General features: G+C 38.7%; 1 protein-coding gene across 4 annotated transcripts; it reads left to right on the plus strand.

Moving 5' to 3' along the window:
* Positions 1–563: 563 nt before the first annotated feature.
* RAB4A (RAB4A, member RAS oncogene family) lies at positions 564–20,851 on the plus strand. 4 transcript variants are annotated; one of them, XR_008465335.1, is made up of 9 exons: positions 909–1,409; positions 8,967–9,047; positions 9,829–9,943; positions 11,425–11,487; positions 12,731–12,885; positions 13,811–13,906; positions 15,883–16,043; positions 17,370–17,574; positions 18,666–20,851. XR_008465335.1 is itself a non-coding variant. In XM_054194825.1 (8 exons), exons 1-7 carry the CDS (start codon positions 713–715, stop codon positions 15,996–15,998), a joined length of 657 nt encoding a protein of 218 aa, XP_054050800.1. In that variant the 5' UTR covers positions 564–712; the 3' UTR covers positions 15,999–16,043; positions 17,370–20,851. The 4 variants fall into 4 exon arrangements, 3 of the variants coding, with proteins under 3 accessions (XP_054050800.1, XP_054050799.1, XP_054050798.1); XM_054194825.1 differs by lacking the exon at positions 909–1,409 and adding an exon at positions 564–743 and having other exon boundaries at positions 17,370–20,851; XM_054194823.1 differs by having other exon boundaries at positions 17,370–20,851.
* The last annotated feature ends 417 nt before the right edge of the window (positions 20,852–21,268 follow it).

Raw genomic sequence — 21,268 nt, forward strand, 5'->3', positions numbered from 1 at the left:
TGGATGGGGCTTTGAGCAGCCTGGTCTAGTGGGAGGTGTCCCTGCCCAGGGCAGGGGGTTGGAACTAGGTGATCTTTAAGGTCGCTTCCTAGCTAAACCACTTATAGAATCTATGACTCTATAAGTCAGCTGGAATCAGCTCAGATTCGAGACAACGTGCCAGAACCGAGGGACTATTCCTGCTCCGCTCCCCACAGCAGCCTCCCCAGCGGCTCCAATTTCCAGGAGGAGCGGAGGGGAACCTCTGAATCATACAAACACCGTTAGCTTCCAGCGCAGGCACCGGAGCGGCACGGGGCACGTTTGCCTGAGGGACTGTTTTGTGAACACGGACACGGCCGCCACCGCCCCTCACAACCCGGCCGCGCCCCAGCCCGGGGAGGCGGAGCGACCGCTCTGTCACGTAGGCCGCGCTCGCGCTGCCGCCCCAACGGCGGCGCCGCTCTCCAGCCCCGCACGTGCGCCTTGTTTTGCTAACGGCCGCTGCGGGCGGCTGGCGGGGGGGTGAGGGGGGTGGGTCGGAGGCGGGGCCGCTGTACCGCCCCCCCCGGCGGCGGCGGAGGGCGAGGCGGCCTGGGTGCGCGTGCGCAGCGGCGGCCGTTGGTGGCGGGGCTGAGGCGGGCCGGGGCACCGGTGGCCTGTCCGCTTCCCTGCCGGCCCGCCCGCCTCCGCCCGACAGCATCCTCCCCGGGCAGGGCTCATCGCTCCTGATATGTCGCAGACTGCCATGTCCGAGACCTACGGTAGGAGCCGGGGGGCGGAGCGGAGTCGGGGGGGGACCCTCCTCTTCCTCCTCCCCTCCGGGGGAGCGGGCCCGGGGCCGAGCAGTCGCCTCCTGGGGAGCCCGGCTGCAGGTGGCGGCGGCGGCTCTCCGGGCTCCGGCGGGTTTGTCTCCCCCCGGGGGATGTGCTTGTGGTGTTTTGCCCGTTCTTGTGAGGTGTGTGCACTGCGGAGCCCCGCCCCTCCCTCTGCTGCCCGGGCTGGCACGGCAGTGCGCCTGCAAAATTATCTTCTGTGGTGTGGAAATACTGACTCGAAACACAAGTGAAATCTAGGCGAGGGGACTCGGACGCTACTTGTTACGATTAAGTGAATTCCGGAGGAAAGTTGCAGTGCGTGTCCTGTGGGAGAAGCTGCTCGTTTCTTTAATTGGAGACTGTGTTCTTCTGAGGGTCAAGTTAGGATTTCGGTCCTGTTGTCTTAGATGTGCAAGCATCAAAAAGAACTGATTGTGAGAGCGAGTTAGGGGGGAAAGATCAGTGAATATGCTCAAATGTCCCTGTGTTTGCATGGATGTCTAACTGCTCCTGGTAGAAAAACATTTGAAGGAGTAAGTTGGACCGTAGGCACTGGCAGGGTGTGTCGGTGCCTGACAGGGAAGCATCAAGGAGAAGCGAGGAGTCGAAAAGGTAAGCAGAGCTAGTATTGCTGGCTAGGTGTAGGAGGCGAAAAGTAACTGAATAGTATTAATTTCTCTTCTTTATCACTTTGATACAACTTGACACAACTTTGACACAACTGTGTTTGCTTGAATCAATTTGGTTTTTCTCCCCATTCCATAAGATACAGTTCTGTAGTGTTTTGCAGTGTAAAAATGCTGTCATACATTTAAACGTATTCAAAGCTCATGTGATGGGTTGTTGGAGAGTAGATCAAAATTGAATACTGTGATAAACCCTTTCACTTGTAATTTTCTGTCTTTGTCTGTTGCAACGTCTTATCTTCAGTAGGTGTTCAGGCTTTAGAACTGGACTTGCATCCTCTTGCTTTTAGAGCAGATTCTTGAAAATAAGGAATTGTTTGGATAATTAAAGCAAAATTGGACCCAACAACTCTAAGTGTGAGGGAGGCTGGCATGGCCATCAGGAGTTCTTACTAGTAGGCTAACTCACCTGATTCCTTCTGCTATGTAACTTAGTTTATTTTCAATACCCTAGTCATCAGTGCTTAAGATGTTTTGTCCCACTGGACAGTGCTTCACTGTACGACAGATGCACAGAACTAAGGAACAAAATAAAGCAATAGTGTGGGGCAGCCCTTGAAGTGCAAACGTTAGGATATTAAGACCCAGCTTCTTTTTTCCGTACTATCTTGAAACATGTAAAACTTATATGTAGAAATCAGAGAGGTGTGCTTTGTAAATCTAGAGTTGAGTTTGAACTAATTTTTCATGCTCTGAACTCTTGTGATCAAGAACTCGGCTCACTTTGGCTGTGCTTATAGTTGTGTTGGTAGTCTCTAAGCAAATGGGTTCGTAGACAACCAGAGATGACGGACAGAATTTCAGCGGTGCTCCTGTATTGATGCTGTAATAGTAAGCAAGCTAAATAGATGATTGTATTTTAAATGAGTACATTTCAACATTTTTTGCATTGTTCCAGTTATGCAAAATAGCGATTGTAAACTCACTTTAGCTGTTGATAACTTTCTGATTGTTTTAGTAACCTAGAAGACAAACTCTTAAAATTGAAGGTTTGCAGTCGTAGGTTATTTCTTCTGTTTGTTTAATTCTTGTTTGGTATGCTTCTATTTTGAGTTTCAATGTTTATTCTATTCATGCACAAGCTACAAAAATTCTGAGCTAGAGCACTTGAGAGTGTCAAGGTTTAGAGTAGATAGAAGAATAAAAAATAAGTTAACATAAAATCTAACAATGGTCATAGCACCTCTGACCATAACATTAATCAGTATCTAATTTTGCAGTGCCCTGCCACATATGTAGCAGCCCAATTGACAGGTCAAAGTAAACAGTATGATGTGATAAAATCATGGATCTTCTGTGTTGATGAACTCTCTGGGATTTAATGTGCTGTCCTAACAAAGGGTGCTTTGTTTCTGACCAGCTGTCACAGTGATCATCAAGGCTAATAGAAATATTAGGGCAGTTCCCTCCGGGTGACTGAGATCAGTGGTCACTGCATCACCTCAGTGCTGGAATCCATGGAGCTTCTGCCCTTGTAGATTCTTATTCATGCATTGGATTTTTCTTCTTACTACGTAGGTTATGACCTGTTCTGATTATGTAACCTCAAGCTTTTCATCCCGTAGAGATAGGCTCAGGAAAGTGGTTGCTGATTTGTGTTTGGTTGTTGGCTTTTTCAATGTCATTTTGCTGTCTGACTTTTTTATTACTTTAATTTTGTTGTGAGGTTTCAACATGTCTTCCCTTTGAAAGGGGGGTATTTTTATTTTTCAATATTATTCTCAATCCATGAGAAATAAAGAGCCTTTCCTCTGGTCTGTCCTTTCTGCCTATCATACTTCATTATCCACCTCAGTTAATTTACATATCTCTTCCTGTTGTTTTCCCTTCCCGAGCTCGTTTCTCTCTGTCAGATTCTGTCTGCTTTGAAGCTTTTCTGTTCACCCAGTTTTCCGAACTATTTGTCCCTTACTGTGATTCTTGTTTCTTCCCTCGTTTCAAACCAAGGTCTGTAGTCTCTCACTGTCTTGGCACTAAATTCTTTGTTCGCAATCCGTATTTTCTCCCTGTAGATCCATATCATCAGTTGTATATCTTCTGTTCTCAGCACTCTAATCTGTTTATCCTTTTCCTATGTGATCAATTTATTTCCCTTACAAAGTGCCAATACAAAACCAAAACAATCATGAATACAAGAAAACTCCATGAATTTTGAGACTAAGTTTAGAAAGAACATTTTACTGCAACTTTTGGGAGAGGAGGATCATTCTTTAAAAAGTTTATCTTGTAACATTGTAAACAAATCTGTTATTCATAGGAAAATTATTTTAACTCGAGTTCTGAGATGCAAAGGGCCTCTCTGTAGATAGTTACCATGTAACAACACATGCGTGCTTTCTCCTCCTTCCCAGTGCAAGATGAATGCAGTTTTCTGTTATGGTTAATACAGACTGACATAAAAATAGCTTACCGTTAATAGATAAATGTAAAGCAACCTTTGGAATTTAAATGGTAGAAGAAGAAAGGTTGTACTACCTTTAAGTAAACATGATATGTAAGATTCCAGTCAAATCTCTTCAGTCCCTTCTTCCCTGTGTTTTCTTCACCAGTATCTACTACTCCCAGTCTGGGCACATAAGTTTATCAATCTCTGTCATTGTCAGAGAATGTAGGGACAGTATAGTCTTTCTTTCCATTTGAAAATATTTGGTTTTGGTCTGGACAACTCGATTCATTCTTTTCTCCCCATCCCACCTCCCTCCACTGATCTGATGGTCTCTGCATTTATCACCCTGGCCTTCAGTTTATTTCAAATCTGATTTTATTGCTTAGAGGGCATAGCTCTTTTGTTTATAAGAAAGGAGATCTTCCCTCTTTCAAGCAATCTGTATGCAGATTGGAATAGATCTGGCTTTATCTGTTCTACCGGTTTATCTTGGTAACTCTTTTTGCTAGAGGAAGAAGTAAGCAGGGAGAATAGCTCCTCTATTCTGTCATTATTGAGGCAGCATATGCCAGTAGGAATGCTTCAGAGCACTGTTCCTTATGCAGACTTCTGCAAAATAGACGATGCCTAACTACTAAAAGACACTTTTTGCATGGTGTGAATGCGAGAGTTGCCAGAGGGTCAGCATTAGTGAATGTAAGTTCTACTCTTTATCAAGGAGTTGGAAGACCAAACTGAGATTGAGGATATAATTTGGTCTCTTTTTTTTTTTTTTCCCTCTCTTCTGGGTTAGCAAGCATGTAAAAAACAATTTAATTCTCATTACATCTTAAAGACTAAACTGCAGTAGCTCAGAAGCTGTTCAGTTATTCCTTCTGCTGGAGTAAACTTCAGTTAAAGGAGGTTGGATGTCTGGGGGTGGTTTCTATATCAACCATCTGTTTTTGCTGGTACATGAGTCAAAGCCCACAATTGTCTCATTGTCGTGTGGTCTCCCCCTCCTTCCCCCATGTAGTTTAGCTGCTGGTGCATCTTTGGATGCCACAGTTTTACGCCTTTTCATCTATGCTAGAAAATAAGTTTTGTTCCCTGTACCCCCTACCCAGTTTGGGATCAGATGATGCATGTAGCTCACAGAGGGAAGTAAGTTGATTTTTTATATTACCTTATTTCCTTAAACAGACGTGCTATGCTTTCATCTCTTTATGCTTTCTCTAGTGCATGTCTTGTAACCCTTTTTCCTTTTGGCACAGAGTTCAGTTTTCGTCCTAAATTCTTTATGTATAATGATGATCTTATTTACAGGCAAAGTACTTTAACTTTTCTAGACCTTTTCAGTAGCCAGCATGGTAGCAAGCATTTGTAACATCTGAATGATGTTGCTTTTCCATGAAGGAGGAACAACAGAATTCAAAAGAAAAACTTCTCTAGGGTGACAGCCTTGGCAGCTGACTGGAATGTTGGAGCTCAGAGCCGCTTTGTCAATCGCAAACAAAAACCAAAAAAAGCTGAGCTGTGAAATGAAGTTACTTAACTCCTCTGGGAAGAGTGGGAAGAAGACACCAAGAAGAAAAACAAGAGCAATTAAGCAGTAGCCCAGACACAAGAATGAGAGTTGCATTTGGTGAAATTGCAAAGAATTAATATATAAAAGTTTTTCCCGATGCAAGTATGCGGTGGTGTTACAGTTGGGCTAAAAGAAGCCATCTGTCCAATCTCATTCCGTTTCTGTGTTTCTGAATTTTTAGGTACATCTGTACAGTTCAAAGAAAAGAGAAGCTATTTCATGTCCTAAATCAAGCAATAAAAAAAAAAAGTTATAAAACTGTAATTTATGTGGTTCCTGTTACCATACAGAATGACATGATAAGAAAGAAGTTCCAGAATAACAAAATGAAAAATGTTCTCCCTATTCTTACCTGGTATTACCTTACTCATTAATATGCTAGGCGGTGAACTTAAAAACTTGTTAAATATGGATATTTGTGACTTTTGGTATTGGCAAATCCCTTTTCTTGTCCTTCCTTGCAGTTGATTAAATGTGCAAAGTATTCCATATTTCCTGAAATGTGTTATCCAGTGCTTGTGGATAAACTGTTAACTGTGGATAAGTCTTTTGCTATTTTGAACAATTTACATAAAATTGGAGTTTAAACTGAGAGAAGTACAATTACATTTGTGAATGTTACTTCAAAGTGTCATTAACCCTATGAATCGACATGTGTTTAGAAACATTGCTGCCTCCTTTGATGCAGAAAGGTTTTGATTTTTTTATTGTAAGATTTTGATAGTTCCATTTTATGGTAGAATAAATCATGTTTCTCTTACTCTCATACTGTAAACAAGTGAATTGTAACTGGCCTTTTCAAGTTTTACCTTAGAAAACCTGTTTGCTATTTTGCCGGAGGGAAATCTATTTTTTTGCCTACTAAGTAAGCAGGTGTTGAATCAGCATCTAAGTAATTTGTTTGTAGGAAAGATTCCCTTTTAAAGTTGTCTGGCACAATAGAATCTTGACAGGAATTGTGAGTCTATTATAACGTGCTGCTAAAATCAATTCAGACATGAATATAAAATCCCCAAATATCACTCTTGCTTTCAGAGCAAAATATAAAGCACTTCAACTTGAAACACCTCAGGAAAAATACACTGCTGTTCTGAAGCTATTCCAGATTCATCCCTGACAGCGACACTGTTGTCTCAATTTCTCACTGGCCTGAAGCCTGTGTGCGTACAATGGAGAGGCGTGTTAAATTTGCTGTTCAGTATGGGTTTGTGGGTTGCAGAAGTATGGCTTCATGAACCACATTTAACAACCAATTCTTACAGTCACAGAGCAAATTAGTATACGAATGGAGATTTGGGTTTATTCTTTTCCTGGTTTAGTTTGACAGTAGCTGTTATGCTACTGTCAATAATAGGAGTCTTCCATGGAAAAAAGGAAGGTAGACTTGAATTTTGTAGTTGTTTTTAAGAAAAAAATCTGACAAACCAGATACATAGGAGAATGAGTTTTAACTGGATTTCAGATTTATTTTTGGGAAAAAGTGCAGAAAGCAGAAGCAGATTATTTTAATTGTGACTGTCTCAGAACATCTCACATCTTGAGGAGCTCTCTGAAAGTGGTAAAACCAGTGAGATTACACCCACCCACAGTAGTTTAAATATATGAAAATGTACACAAGGCAGATAACTAGTGGTATTTGGTCCATAAGAAGAGAAACTTGGCTTTCTTTCAGAGATGAATTTTTTCTTAACCTAACACTTTGGGGCTATTTATGATATCTACATTTTATACTAACAGTGAAGACTTGATAGAATGAAGCATTCTCGGCTCCAGTGTGTTTTACAGTTGAGATGACATGAAGGGACCTTCTTTACAGGAGATAACACACAAAATTTTCACAACCTGAAGCAAAATCCTTTTTGTAGCTATTTTTTTTTTTTTTATCTAGAAAGCATGAGCAGCTGAGTGGGGGCGTGAAGAATGAGAGGAGTTTGGAACAGAATGTCTTGAGTGTGTAAATGGTCATATTTGTAAGCAAGAAACAGCAATCTCTTTCTGAGAAGGGTAGAATACAGAATCTATACCAAGACACTTACAACATTTGAAACAAGAAAAATCATGCAAAGCTAAAATGTAAAAAAGCTAAAATCTTTAGTAAAACACTACCTCATTTTAAATATGAATAAAATTTGGAAGACGGGTGAAGACAAAGGATGGTGGATGTTCCCAGGTCTTGTAGCCATCTGTTTTGCTATTGACTTTTCATCAGTGGGAATTTTCTTACTGTATGAGAAACTTGCTTTTTGCTTTTGCCATTGCTAGGGGGTGTGTTTATGATGTACCATAACAAATATCAATTCCTGCATGAAATGAAATGAGCACGTAGATTTCTGTGCATGTTAAATCCAGTTTGTAAAACTAAAGACTCAAATGAGGTTCTGATGGAGTAACATATCAGTGCTTTGACTTGCTTAGCATAGTCTAATTTATTTTTTACTCTGCCATCCCCTGGGCCAATATCTGTGTAACCCATTTGACAGCTTTGAACACTGTTAATGAAATTATTTTTATTTTTGTTGATATTGCAAACTTAATCCTTTTCATCGCATGCTTACCTGATGACTTCTGGAGATGTGCTATGTTTGTAAGAGAAACTGTGCAATAAAGTTGTAAAGATGACTGTAAAAAAAGCTGCTGCTGGTAGAAAAATAAATAGTGATTCTTTCATGAACTGTAAAGGTTGCCTTGATGGCTATATATTAGGGGAAGCAATTGTAAACTTTTTAATCACGTTTTATCAGTGTATGTGTTTGACAATGGTAAGACAAAGAAGCTTTCTTCAGTCTGTAGCCAAACTGAAAGCAGATCTGGGAAGGCAGTATTAAAGCATTATATGTAACTGTTAAAACAATACAAATGGACCGTAAATCTTGAATACATGCATTGCTAATGAACTCTGATATAAACTCTTAAACACGTAAAGCAGCAGAAGTACCTCTATCTTAGTTTACTATGTGGAGGAAATGTAAAAGCAGGTATCTTGGAATAAAAATTGCTTTTTGTCTGCAAATTTTGTAGAAAAATATTGTAGTTGTTCCAGCTTTAAAGGTATTAAAATGAAGTATGAGTATTAAGCAGTTAATATAGAGAAGTTCAAAGTAATGTGAACGAAATAAAAAATATAAAAATTTTTAAAAGTACAAAAGCATACAAATTTGAAGAAACAACGTCATTATATAGGGCATTTGTACTTACGTACCCTTCAAACAGGTTGCTGGAATACAAACCAGCCATATACCTGTAATTCAGCCTATTTTAACCGAATTCAAATTCAGCCGTTTCCGTCTCTTCTTGTCATTGTTCTATCTCTATAAACAAATAGCATTCTTAGCTCGTACTTTGTAACATCACTATTAAATACATTGGGTTGTTCTTCAGATTTATTGTTATTTTGCTGATTTTGTCATCTATTCCCTTATCTTTGAAATAACAGGTAGTAGAGAATAGCTGACTTGTGTACTTGGTCTTGTGGCAAAAATGTGAGTGCATACTAAAATCTAGCAAGTATTTTTTTGTCTTTCAATCTTCAGATTTCCTGTTTAAGTTCTTGGTCATAGGAAATGCTGGAACTGGAAAGTCCTGTTTACTACATCAATTTATTGAAAAGAAATGTAAGTATATGTGAGCACAGTAAGAGTTCTCCATTGCTTTGTACCATGGAAGGCTCTGCCTACAAGCGTATCTATTCTTTGTATTGAAGTTTCCATAATTCTCTTATGTATATAGATGAGGATTTTGACTGAGAATTATGTTCAGAGCCATGCTGTAAATCTTTATTGATCTCTAATCAAAAGCCTGATACTGAGCAGTATTCTCTATTACTCTCAAATAAGTATAACAGGATGGTGATGAAAATACAGACTTTTTGTGAGAAATATATCTTGCAGCTATAAGCTTCCCTAGATAGTAGATATTTAGTAAGGGCAGTTGTATATTGCTGAGAATCCGTGATATCAACAGCGTACATAAAGCAAGTATCTTTGTGTTTTAAAGAAGAAGTAGCTCTTGCTTATTCATGGGCAAGACTGTGTCTTTTTGTGTTCTGCTTTTCCATGAATTTTAATTTTAAATTGCGTCAAAGTATTAGAAAACACAGTTGGAAAAAAGCGTACAAAAGTTTTCTTGCCTTTTATTAATGTGAACTAGGAATGATTTGATTAAGGCAGGCCTTCCTAGTAGTAATTTTGAATAGAATAAGCTGTTCAAAAGTTGTGAGACTGTTTATTTCTGCATGGTGGCAGTACACTTGTGAGTACCACTGAATTTGGTTGTTTAGGAAGTAGTTTGTAACTTGAACACTGAGGACGTCTGATTATACCTAAATTGGATTATGTAAAAACTAATTATTCACTCTATTCTCCAAATAAGTCTGGCTTTATTTCTTTTTTGTAGTCAAAGATGACTCAAATCATACTATAGGAGTGGAATTTGGTTCGAAAATCATAAATGTTGGTGGTAAATATGTAAAATTGCAGATATGGGATACAGCAGGACAAGAGAGATTCAGGTACCTTTTAAATCATTTTATTAAGTGTTACTTATTAAATTGTTGCTGTGGGTGTTGGGTATTATTTTCTTGGGCAGTGGAATTGTTTGTCTGCTTTCATGTTATTAACTAGGCCAGATCTTCCAATTTGAACACAGAGACATAGATCCATTGATTTCAGTAAAGCAACACTGCCTTGCCGGGTCTGAGGTTCTGCCCTTTCACTGAGTATTTTCTGTGGTAGCTAAGGTATTTGAGTAGAATATGTGGCTAAAAGCTTGTTCACCAGCCAAACTCAGAATAGTTTTTTAAATAACTGTGTACTTAACTCTGTGTTTAGAAGACCTTCTATTGGTTGGACTAAGTAAATGCCAGGAAGATGTAAGCTTTTCAAAATCTGCATGAGAACAATTTAATAGTATAACATTATTTTATTAGAGGAGAGGAAAAAAGAATCAGTTGTCAAGTTCATTTGGCTAAATACACTTCTAGAAAGACTGAGATCTCTTAAGTTTCTTAAAGAAAAAGCAACGTATTTGCCAGCTTAGAACCCCCAATGTACTTTTAATGCAGTATTTTAACTGTGTCATCCATCTGAGGCGTAGATCAAATTCAGTAGAGATCTAATATATTCCTGAGTACATTCACTGTCAAATAGGACATTGGGGTTTTTTTTTTATATTTTGGAGGGGAGGGGACTTGGGGGTTTCTTTGATTTGGGGGGTGGGGGCAATGGTTGACAAAGATGAGCATGGTGGTAGAAGTCTGAGTAATAGGCAGCAATCCAGATAAATGTCCTCTATTAGACAACTTTGGCTACATCTGTGACCAGGTAAAGCTGGGCAGTTCCATGTAGTCTCCATTAATGAGATCTCTTCAATGTGTGGGCCAGATATCCTGGCATTCTGAGGAGCTCTGTACTTTCAGAGACTTGTGCAAATTCTGCTCTTTCAGGTTCAAAGCGTTCACAGAATTGCAGGTCCTTTTTTTCCTGTTGCTTTTTTATAATCTTATTCTTTTCTTTTTAAGACTGATCACACCTCTGCATACTTAGCAGATGGTTTTCTTCTTCCTCTACCTTTTGAAGGATTCTTTGCTTTGCTTTCCTTGTCTCCTCCTGTTCAACTTAAGGAGCCTTAATTTGTTCAATTATGGCTATTTTCTCCTCAAACATACATTACTTATGCTGTTTTCAAGCCACAGATACCACCATCAGCTCCCCTTCTGTATCAGGCCATATAGCATGATGATATGCATAGCTTCAGCAGCACGCAGGTCATAATGGACTTTGAGAAGGCTTGTACAGATATATTTAGTGAAAGTGCTTTGTCAAAAGTCGTAAATAGTCTGCTACTGCACAGCTGATAATGTTATCTAAAACCCACATTTTATTTTAAATATGTAAATGACAATTCTGTTTCATAATATACATTGCATTATATTAACACAGATTTGAAACAATGAAGATATTACAGAAATGTACATCTGTGATTCTATTTCAGGTCTGTAACAAGGAGTTACTATAGAGGAGCTGCAGGTGCTTTGCTTGTCTACGATATAACCAGGTAAGAAGGCTAGCAACTCTTTTGCTTATAGACTACCAGATACAATTAATGCATAATGATTCGTCCCCAAGTACCTAGTCCTCTAACAGAGAATGAGCAGGAAGAAAAAAAATAAGTATAAAAAGTACTTCTGTTTTAGTGCGTATTTAAGTTTTGGAACTTGCTTACATGAGATATTGTGAATGTCATAAATGTAAAGTCTCAAAGGGTTAGAAAAAAACATGGGAATTGGCCCACCAGTAGCTGATCTAATCACGGTGGACTACATGCCACCACTGGGTCAGGAAGCCTTGGGACAGAAACTAAGAGCAGACCTTAGCCACTTTTAATCAAGTTGGTACGCCCCTATTTGTGGAAAGTGCTTATTAGCATGCTGGTATTACAGGGGATCCTCTGGAGAAGCTACGTCTACCTACATGGTCCTTAACTGTAGCCCAAAATTCTCTTCATCTCTGCATCTTTCAATATTTTAATATTGTAGGCAGCCAATAGAATACCTTACCATTACACATTTCCACATCTTTTCCTGGCCGTCATTGACTGATATTCATCAGATAAGTTTTGTGTTGGTTAACAATGATTTGCTGGATCTGTTGCTTTTTGTCCTGTGAGTGGACTGTTCTCTGAGCAGTCTTTGAAATCTGTGTTTTGTGCTTAAGGTCAGTTGGACTCACAGTTGGACTCATGTGTCAGTCTTAACTGCTTGAAGGTTTTGTCTCTAACTACCACTACAGTGACTAATGGTGTGTGCAGGGCAACTGCCTGTGGTATTATTGGTCTTGACACAAACATGAAAGTTCAGGCATGCAATTCTACATAAATGTAGTAAATTCTTACAATCCCACCTGAAACTTAAGTATCAGCTGAATTCCATATTAAACAATAACTCATTCTGTTATCCCAAAATTTCATGCACAAAAGGGCAAAACTAGATTAGTACTTAAAGTTGTAGTTTTTCATGTTAACAGGGTATTTTATAATTTTATAATTGTGTGTATTTATTTATATATTGTGGTTGATTTAATTTTGCTTTTTCAAAACTTTAAGCTTTTAAATAATTTCATGAAGGAACTTGATACTCTTCCCAGTTCATAGCTGGCATATTGAGATGTGTAGGTGACTTGCCTGACTAGCAGCAATTTGTTGTTTGCCAGAAATACAGATTTTCCTTCTGAGTTTTAGTTCAGTGATCTGTTCATGAGAAATTAGTGTGTTCTAATAAAGCATGTCATTTTCTACATAGCCGAGAAACCTACAATGCACTTACTAATTGGCTGACGGATGCAAGAATGTTAGCAAGTCAAAATATTGTGATAATACTGTGTGGAAACAAAAAAGATCTTGATGCAGATCGTGAAGTTACTTTTTTAGAAGCATCCCGGTTTGCACAAGAAAATGGTAAGTAGTAAAAAGTCTTCATGTAGCATTCAAAGATGCTTAATAATTAAAGTATTTTCTTTCTTCTGCAGTTAGGGAGTACTTTGCCCACATTGACTTGTCAAATGTCTACAGAAAAGAGAGTTCTGTCAGTACTTGAGGCATAGAGAGGGGACAGTGCCTGCAGTGAGAACTACATGTACTATTTAAGTCTCATTACCAGTGATTCTTCCAGTCACAGCTGCTACTGAAAGAATACCTTCTATGTAGAGATATATTCCCTAGGGAATGTAATACAACTTCAGCTATTGCCTTGCCTCCAAAGGACTGAGGAGAAAATGAAGAGCATGATTTCCTAGTTTTCAGCATCTTGTAGATTCTGTAGATCATAGACAAGGTTGGATGGGCTCTGCTGCAGTTGGAAGCCGTGAATTTTACTCATGGGAAACTGAGTTCAGGGCATGGCATGGATACAGAGGACTATTCCCTGGTCTGTAGTATTCAGCATGTCCAGTCTGAGGACACATTTCTGTGGCAGCTAAAGCCAGTCTCAGTTTGAGCTTCTCTGCTGCAGTCCTGCCATCAGTAAAAAATGGTTTTGCATTTATAAATCAATTATAGATATTTTATTTGTACCTACTGTGGCTGCTGGCTGTCCTGCATGTAACTTTCTCTTAATGGGAAACTATGTGAAGTTCTTTGGTTTCATGCACCATTTTATATGCACAGCCCAGGTTATTATCTTTGGATTCAACTTTCTAGGGTTAATGTATTTCAGAGGAAGTTTTTTATGGTTTTGCCATCAAAAGCTAGTTTTTCCAAACCATACTATTTGACAATAGTTCTCCTTAAGAAAATTGTTATTGTTCCTACCTTTCATGCTTTGAATTAGCATATCAGATATTCCAGACTTGTTTTGAGAATGTTTTTCTGGTGTCAAATGCAGAGCTGATGTTCTTGGAAACAAGTGCACTAACAGGGGAAAATGTTGAAGAGGCCTTTGTACAGTGTGCAAGAAAAATACTCAATAAAATTGAATCAGGTAAATTAAGATTTATTTTCTTTTAGTGTGTTTGTTGTTTTTTGTCCTGAAAACTAAAAGTGCATGTGGAAATACTGCCATTCAAAGTTCTCTAATAGAATTGACTCAAAGAACCAAAATTTCATTGTGGTAAAATAACCCATTTGGTTTATAGCTACTTCCCATACGTTTTAATAGGAATGGACTTCTAAGTTAGATCGGTATAACTAAAAGGGCAGGGTGGTGTGAATTATAGATGTTTTTACAAAGTGTTTACCTTAACAGTCAGCTCCAAGTGTAGGCTGTGCATTCTGTGAGTTTATGTCCCTACAAACATCAAGCCTGACATTAGACAGTTTTAGCAGTGCAGAATAAAAACCTAGAGTCGGGGAAGACATAACTTTTAATTCTGCTTCTCATATGTAGAAGGAAATATAGTGAAGAGAATTTGACTGTAATACTGAAAATTTCAGGGATGTTTCCTAGCAACTGTGCTTCTCTGAAGTGACCTTGCCTCTTGGTTGAAACTATTTTTACTTTTGCAGATCTAGAAATATACCAGAAGCTTCTCAGCTCAAGTGGGCAGGTTTCCATCAGAGACAGGCTCCTAAGTGTTAGGTGTCATTACAGCTAATTTGCATTCCAGTTTTCTTCTCTTCTCTTCTAGTTGTTTGGTATCTTCAAAATTTTAAATATTGGCCATATTGAAAAGTCTGTCTCAGACTCTAATTACATATTTTGAATGCCAAACACAAATTTTTAGATTAAAAGAATATGGTATTTTCATAGAAATTTCCTGATTGCTGCATCAAATCAGTGCCAAACAGCAGCTTCCATTTTAAACAAACAAAACAAAAAAACAAACCAAAAAGCAAAGTATAGCTAGTTTCATATGATACTGTAGTTCTGTGACTGATGTAAAGAGTCATTACCATAGCAGAAGTCAATCCTGTTTTCTGTAAGCTGCTCTTGTTTCCTTTGTACCAGCACATATGCACTGAGTCATGGAAAAATTGAAACTTCTTTCCAGAACCTATGGAGGTCTCTAGTCCAGCTTCCTGTTCACATTCAGGTTCAAAGTGAGAGCAAGTTGCCCGAGGCTCGTTGAGGCACATCTTGAGACTCTCCAGGAACTGAAATTCCACAGCCCCTCTGGACAGTGTGTCCCAGTGCTAACCAATTGCTGCTATCTACCTAGTTGGTCGCCAGCCTGTACCAATGCTTGGGGTTGTTCCATCACAGGTGCAGAGCTCTGCATGTGTAGTTGCTGAATTTCATCAGGTTCCTGCTGGCCTGTTCCTTTAGTTCAGCCGAGGTCTTTTCTGAATGACAGCCCTCGACTGGTCCCTTCAACGTGGTGTCATCTGCTAACTTACAAAGGGCCCACATGTGCAATGAACCTAAGTGATCTGAATTATTCAGAGGGATTCTTTGTTTTGGTTTGGTTTTTTTTTTTTTTTAATAGACTAAATGCTTCTAATCTTGGCTGGTCCACCATGCAGCCCTAAGAATATTTCTGAAGGCACAGGGTATGGAGTAGGCAGAAATGGATACCAGAAATAGGGAAGGCTGAGGTATTTCCTCTGGGGGCAATGCTTTATGGAATCCTACTGTCAGATAGATCCATTTTTGTTTGGCTTGGTATCTACAGTACTACGTTCTTTGCGTATTAGTCTCTGAAAGCAGGTATGTTTCAAGTGTTGGCAGAAAACATTTTGGATATTTCCTTTGTTAGAAGTAGTTAGTGCAAATACATTTCTCATTGCAGCCTAACTCAGAGACAAACTGCTTTGTCACTGTGATTAAGGGCACGTTTGAAATTACAGGAGAAAATGGTAAAGGTTTGGAATTGCCTAAAAGTAAACAGAATTGCAATAGAGATCTCCGTAACTAGAGCAGAACATCATTATGCATTTTTTACCTAATGTTGTTAGTTAAATTGGAATATATTATTTGCAAGTGATCCATCTTCTTGTGACCATTTTGTTTCTCATCAGGAGAATTGGATCCAGAAAGAATGGGCTCAGGTATTCAGTATGGAGATGCTGCCTTGAGACAGCTGAGATCACCACGCAGAGCACAAGCACAAAGTGCTCAAGAATGTGGGTGTTAAAGAAACGAAACACAAATTCCCAAATATTCATTTTAGATACAGAAGGTAAGATTACAATGATCTCAGGGTTTGGGGTACGTTACCATATTTCATAAATGTGCTGCATGGAGTGCTTGGCTTTTTCAGTTAGCCTGTAAAGTAGCATAGAATATAGTTAAATAATGCACAGTAGAATGGATTTTTTTTTTATATGCTTTGATTTTTCTTCTACCATCTACCCGCTAAAGCAAGACTAGCGCTGTTATTTAAGTATTTATAGACATTTGCTTACTCTGAGTAATGCCGCGGGAAAACACTTTCAAATTCTGTATTCATGAAATGCATTATAGCCCTAATAGTTACCTAATGCACTGTAGAGAAGATTAATCATTTCTGTTGTATCGTGGAGAAATATTACTAGAAATGAGAATTCACAAAATGTATGATGCAGTATCTTGTCTTTTCTGAAAATACAAAGTTTAAAGACTGAGACTTGAAAAGTAAAGATAATACTGGATTTCAAACTTCCACTGACTTTTTTTTCTGCCTAAAACCAGCCCAAAGTGATTCCAACTCCTGTCTGCTATGAGCAGAAATGTCAACAAGAGAATAGTAGTATTTGCTGCTTAAGCAGTGTTGTCATCTAAAGTAGCTCTGCTAGGGCTGCTGTGGCCTGTGGAATGGGTGTGCAGTCTTCTAAAAGTCTTCCAAAGGCATTCTTCAGAGGAAGTGAGGAACAGATTTTTCCCTCTAGCAGTGGTAGGGGAAGAGACCTAAAAGTGACACGACCTACTTCCAAGAACAGCTTGGTGGTTAGTTTTTCTTATAAATAGTTGTCCTCAAGGCACCTCTCAATATTCATGGATTTTCCTTAACACCTTGCAGTATGTAAGTGGCTGTTAGGACAGTCCTTTCTCCCTCACTCTATGAGGGTTAATTAAGGAATTGCTGTATTGTTAATTATTCTTACATAATTAGTCCTTATTTCTCTAATAAGAAGACAGCAATGTCAAATTAAACAAGTACTGCAGGCATAGTTACTGCATCATTTTTACTGTATTCATTTTTTATCAGTTTGAGCAGTGCACACCAGCAGAAGCTTTACAGAACGTTAAATAAAGCATTCTCATGTTTTGTTCTATATTCTGGGAGCTTAGCTCCTAAAGCTCAGACTTTTCAATAATGGATAGGAATACTTGAACTGCTTTCCTCCCTTATTTTCCTCCTATAAAACATCATCCTTCAACTAAGAGACTGCTGTAAAAAGGCATTAATTTAGTCTAGTTTTGGTATGACTCTACAGGAGTGAATATTTATTGATCTTATTTCAGGAGTTGAGTTTGCAGATTGATCGGATGTAGGTAATTAATGGAGTTCTTGTGTGTTTTCCAGCTGTCCTTGCAAATGGCATTTGAAGAAACAGACGAAGCTTGAAGGCTATGCAGTTTTTAAAAACATCTTTCCGCTATCTACGAACAAAGCAGACCAGTGCTGACAGAAAGGTGTACCCTGTGATGTGGGGCAGGAGTGTTCACATGACACAAAAGTCTGCAAAGCAAACTTGATAATTTGGTGGACAATATTAAGACTCATAGCTGTATGTAAACATTTTCCATTACCTATTTTTGTTCTTTCACCTCTGGTTTAAAGCATTGCTATATACTGTAAATAATGTAATAGTAAATTTACAAAGCATGGTATACTTATGTATGCTGATAGAATGTTGCACTATGAGCAGTTTAATATTTTATTTTTTTATCATATAAACAAATTTAACTGAGGTAGGCTTTGTCATGTTTGTTTGTTGCACAATAGTTTATATTTATGACCTGAATTATAAAACCACTGGCACTGTCAATGAGGGGCAGTTGTTTTATTTTTCTCTTACTTCAGTTTGCCACATTCTAATAAGCTGTTGACATGACTGATTCTCAACATATGGTTAGGACCCATACTTATGTTTACTAATATGTCAAGTTCGAAAAGTAACTTTCATTGATGTTCACATATTCTGTTTTATCACAGTTATTTAATAACTTCTGAAGCTTTTAGCAAATTTCAAAAGTTTAGAAAAAATACTTCTAAGTCTCTCAAATGGCTGTTGACTGACTGGGATTTTGGAATTTTCTGTTTTCTTGGTCCTGATGTTTTCTATAGCGCTGGCATCATGAAGGTGGGATGTATATGTGAACAGAACTGTACATCTTCTGTGTGTGTTGTAATTCTAGGGCAGGGGCATGGGCTTACGGGGAATTGTCACAGCAGGAGTTCTCCTAACCTCTTATCACAAATGGAGCAGTCAGCTGTAGAAATATGATCTCTGTTGAAGCATAGTACAGACTGAACCCAAATGAGGAGTTCTAAAGTAGCCTGAATATATGAAATTTAAAATACTCATTTATTTTTTCTTAAACGCTCATAAATTACAATTAAGAACTTGAATTTTAAAATTAGATTTGAAAATTGGGAACTTGCAGTCTGGCTTGCTGGAGCTCTACTTTTGAACTTCATGTGAGCGCACTGTATGTAATGCTGTCCACATTGCCCCCAGGAGACTTGTGTGATGGAAGGAAAAAAAAAAAAACAAGCGTACTACTTAAGTAGTTCTTTCTTCCTGTGAAACTCATCGAGGGGAATTTCAGCCTTGGTACTGATTTTTTTTTTTCTATGTTAAAACACACAATTCAGACTTTCTTTCCTGCCCCCATTTAATTGTGGGGAAGAGGCACGGGGCAAGAGATTAGGAATCCTGTCCTCATTTCTCAATGGGAGACTGAAGAGGAAGAAACTTGCACAAGGCCCAAGAGGGAGGACTGAACCACAAGTATTGCATATCATTTTTATGGTGCCATGACAACTAATCAGGTAAGAGACCTGGGGCTTTTGTTGTGCCAGATAAGGAGCTGCAGAATTAAGCTGGTGTTTCTGGAGGTAGCTGAATTGAGGAGGGGCGATTTCACTTGCACTGATGGAGATCGCTAGTGACATTTTTACTTAGTTACTCGTAAAACCAGAAATGGGATGCCTCCTTGGAAGTGCAAATCAACACAAAATAATTAATTTGATCAGAACCTAGTATTGAAATTCCAAGGTCAAACATGCTCTATTATTTTCTATATATGAATCATTTGTATTTGAGGGTCACTTGTCAAATGCACGTTTAAAAACTAAACCAGGAAACTGAACTGGTGCTGTAATTTAGAGGGCAGTTAAAGCACAAGAGCAAAGCAAGAATGCTACACAGAGATGTACCATATTTTGTGGAATTTGTGTTTAAAGCTGTTACCTTTATGCTGACATTTTTGGTTCAAATGGATGCTTAGCTGAAAATTAGACATTTTAGGTGATCTCTGAATTAAAAGGAATTCATTTTGCTTCATACTTTAAAAGCCTGGGTTTTGTTTTAAAAAGGCTGTTGATTCTAAAGACTTTGATGTTATAGTTCTCTCCTACATATCTTATTAAGATTTCAGATTGGATTTGTAACAATTGTTCCCAAGGAGTATTCTCTTCCTGGTAAGAGTGTAAAGTATTTTTGAAGCAGCTTAACTGTGCATTTAGCAGAATATCAAAGAACTCCAATGAAACTTACCTGTCTTAATCCTTACACAACTTGTTTTGGCTTCCACTACTCAGGACTGGAAATAATTACCAAAAGCAAGTCCTGAGAAGTAGACATTTCATAAAGTTGTCTCCACAACCAGTCTAAATGGCATATTAACAACTGAGATGTTTTTCTGCCAGAGTTGGGGAGGGAAGGGTGTTTGTTTCAAAACCCAAACCAGTTCTGGAATGCTGGGAAAAGATGGTATTTTTGGAAGTCTGTTCCCCCCCGCCCCACTTAACCACAATCTAATCAGGTTTCTTGGTACACTCACAAAAGTGAAAGCTGGGTACTTATTTATCAGCTAAGACATAGCACAAGTAAAGCTAAAGGTCTGTCTCTTGTCACTGTTACGATGGTTGAAGTGGGCTTGGCTGCTGATCAAAACTTCTTTCCATTATCACAGTAGCAGCTGAAAGGAGCAGGGGACTGTTACTTAATTCCATTGCTTTTAAATAGAAATGTTAGGAGTTTGGCAGGGATTTTCTTATACTTCTTCCTGTCCTTTTCCCTTTCCATACAAGACTGGCCTCTTTTGTATACTTGGTTCTTATGATCATTGTAGTCAAGTGTCTGTGGTTAAGAAGCAGTAAGCACAGTTTCATTCTTTCTATAACCGACTGTCTTAAGCTGTCCCCTTCCTACCTGGAAGGAGAGAGTAGCGTCATTATAATGAGTTTTGACATGTTTTTACCTTTTTTTTTAATGTATACTCTTACTGTATACACATTAACCAGGTTAATGTGCACATTTTGTAGTATTGCAACCTTTTATGCGTATCTACTGACATTTTAAAAAGAAACTTTCTAAAAGCGCAACTCCCGAGGAAAATACTGTTGGAAGCAATAGCTCTCACCAGTGCAAGCTATATTGTTTACTGTTTCTCCTCTGAGGGTTTTTTATTTCTGAAAATAAACATCGTGCCCATAACAGCCCTAGAGTAGATTAAGCTTTAGCATTATAGTTCATACAGCAAACCAAACCTAGCTCACCTAAACAAACAGTAAGTGGTAAATAGTTTAAGTTATGTATGTTTTTAGTGTAAAATTCTTACTTTACCAAAGCAAGATGGCTTGGAGTTTTACATGAAATAATACTGGGTACCTGTATCCTAGAATTTATTGGATGTGGAGCTTTAGCTGTTCAGATCTTTAAAAGATTTAAATGTCTTATTAAAGCCTATGTCTTGCCTTTTAATCAGTCTGTTGGCCTACACTATTTCATTTAATGCTTGTATCAGCACCAAATAAAGAATCTTTCTTGATTTTTCTAGGTGTCTCACAGCAAATTCTATTTACTTGTACAGGTTTTGCCTGGTAAGTGAAGTCTATAACATGGCAAGTGTTAGATGGCCATGAAAAAATACTGACTGTGCAATGAATTCAGAAGTACGGGGTAAGGAAAGGAGCAGCAGCTGCTGCTCCAGGAGCTCGAGTGCTTCAGTGTATTTCCCGGGAGCAGGGCCCTCCTTGCACTCTCTGGTAGCAGCTTTGCCCATGGCATGGGAGGGCCCCAACCCTGCAACAGTGTTGCTGCCACCCCCTGTTAGAGAAGAACAATATACCACTTCCCTTTGCGTGTCCTTGAGAGGTTATGGCTGCAAAGGCACAGGCACTTCCCTTCTGTCAGCCTGAGATGGGTCTGTCTAGAGCTCGGAGAACATAGCTTCAGAAGTTTAGCTTTTTTA

Source organism: Rissa tridactyla, chromosome 3 (assembly GCF_028500815.1).
Source record: "Rissa tridactyla isolate bRisTri1 chromosome 3, bRisTri1.patW.cur.20221130, whole genome shotgun sequence".
Taxonomy (NCBI): Eukaryota; Metazoa; Chordata; class Aves; order Charadriiformes; family Laridae; genus Rissa; species Rissa tridactyla.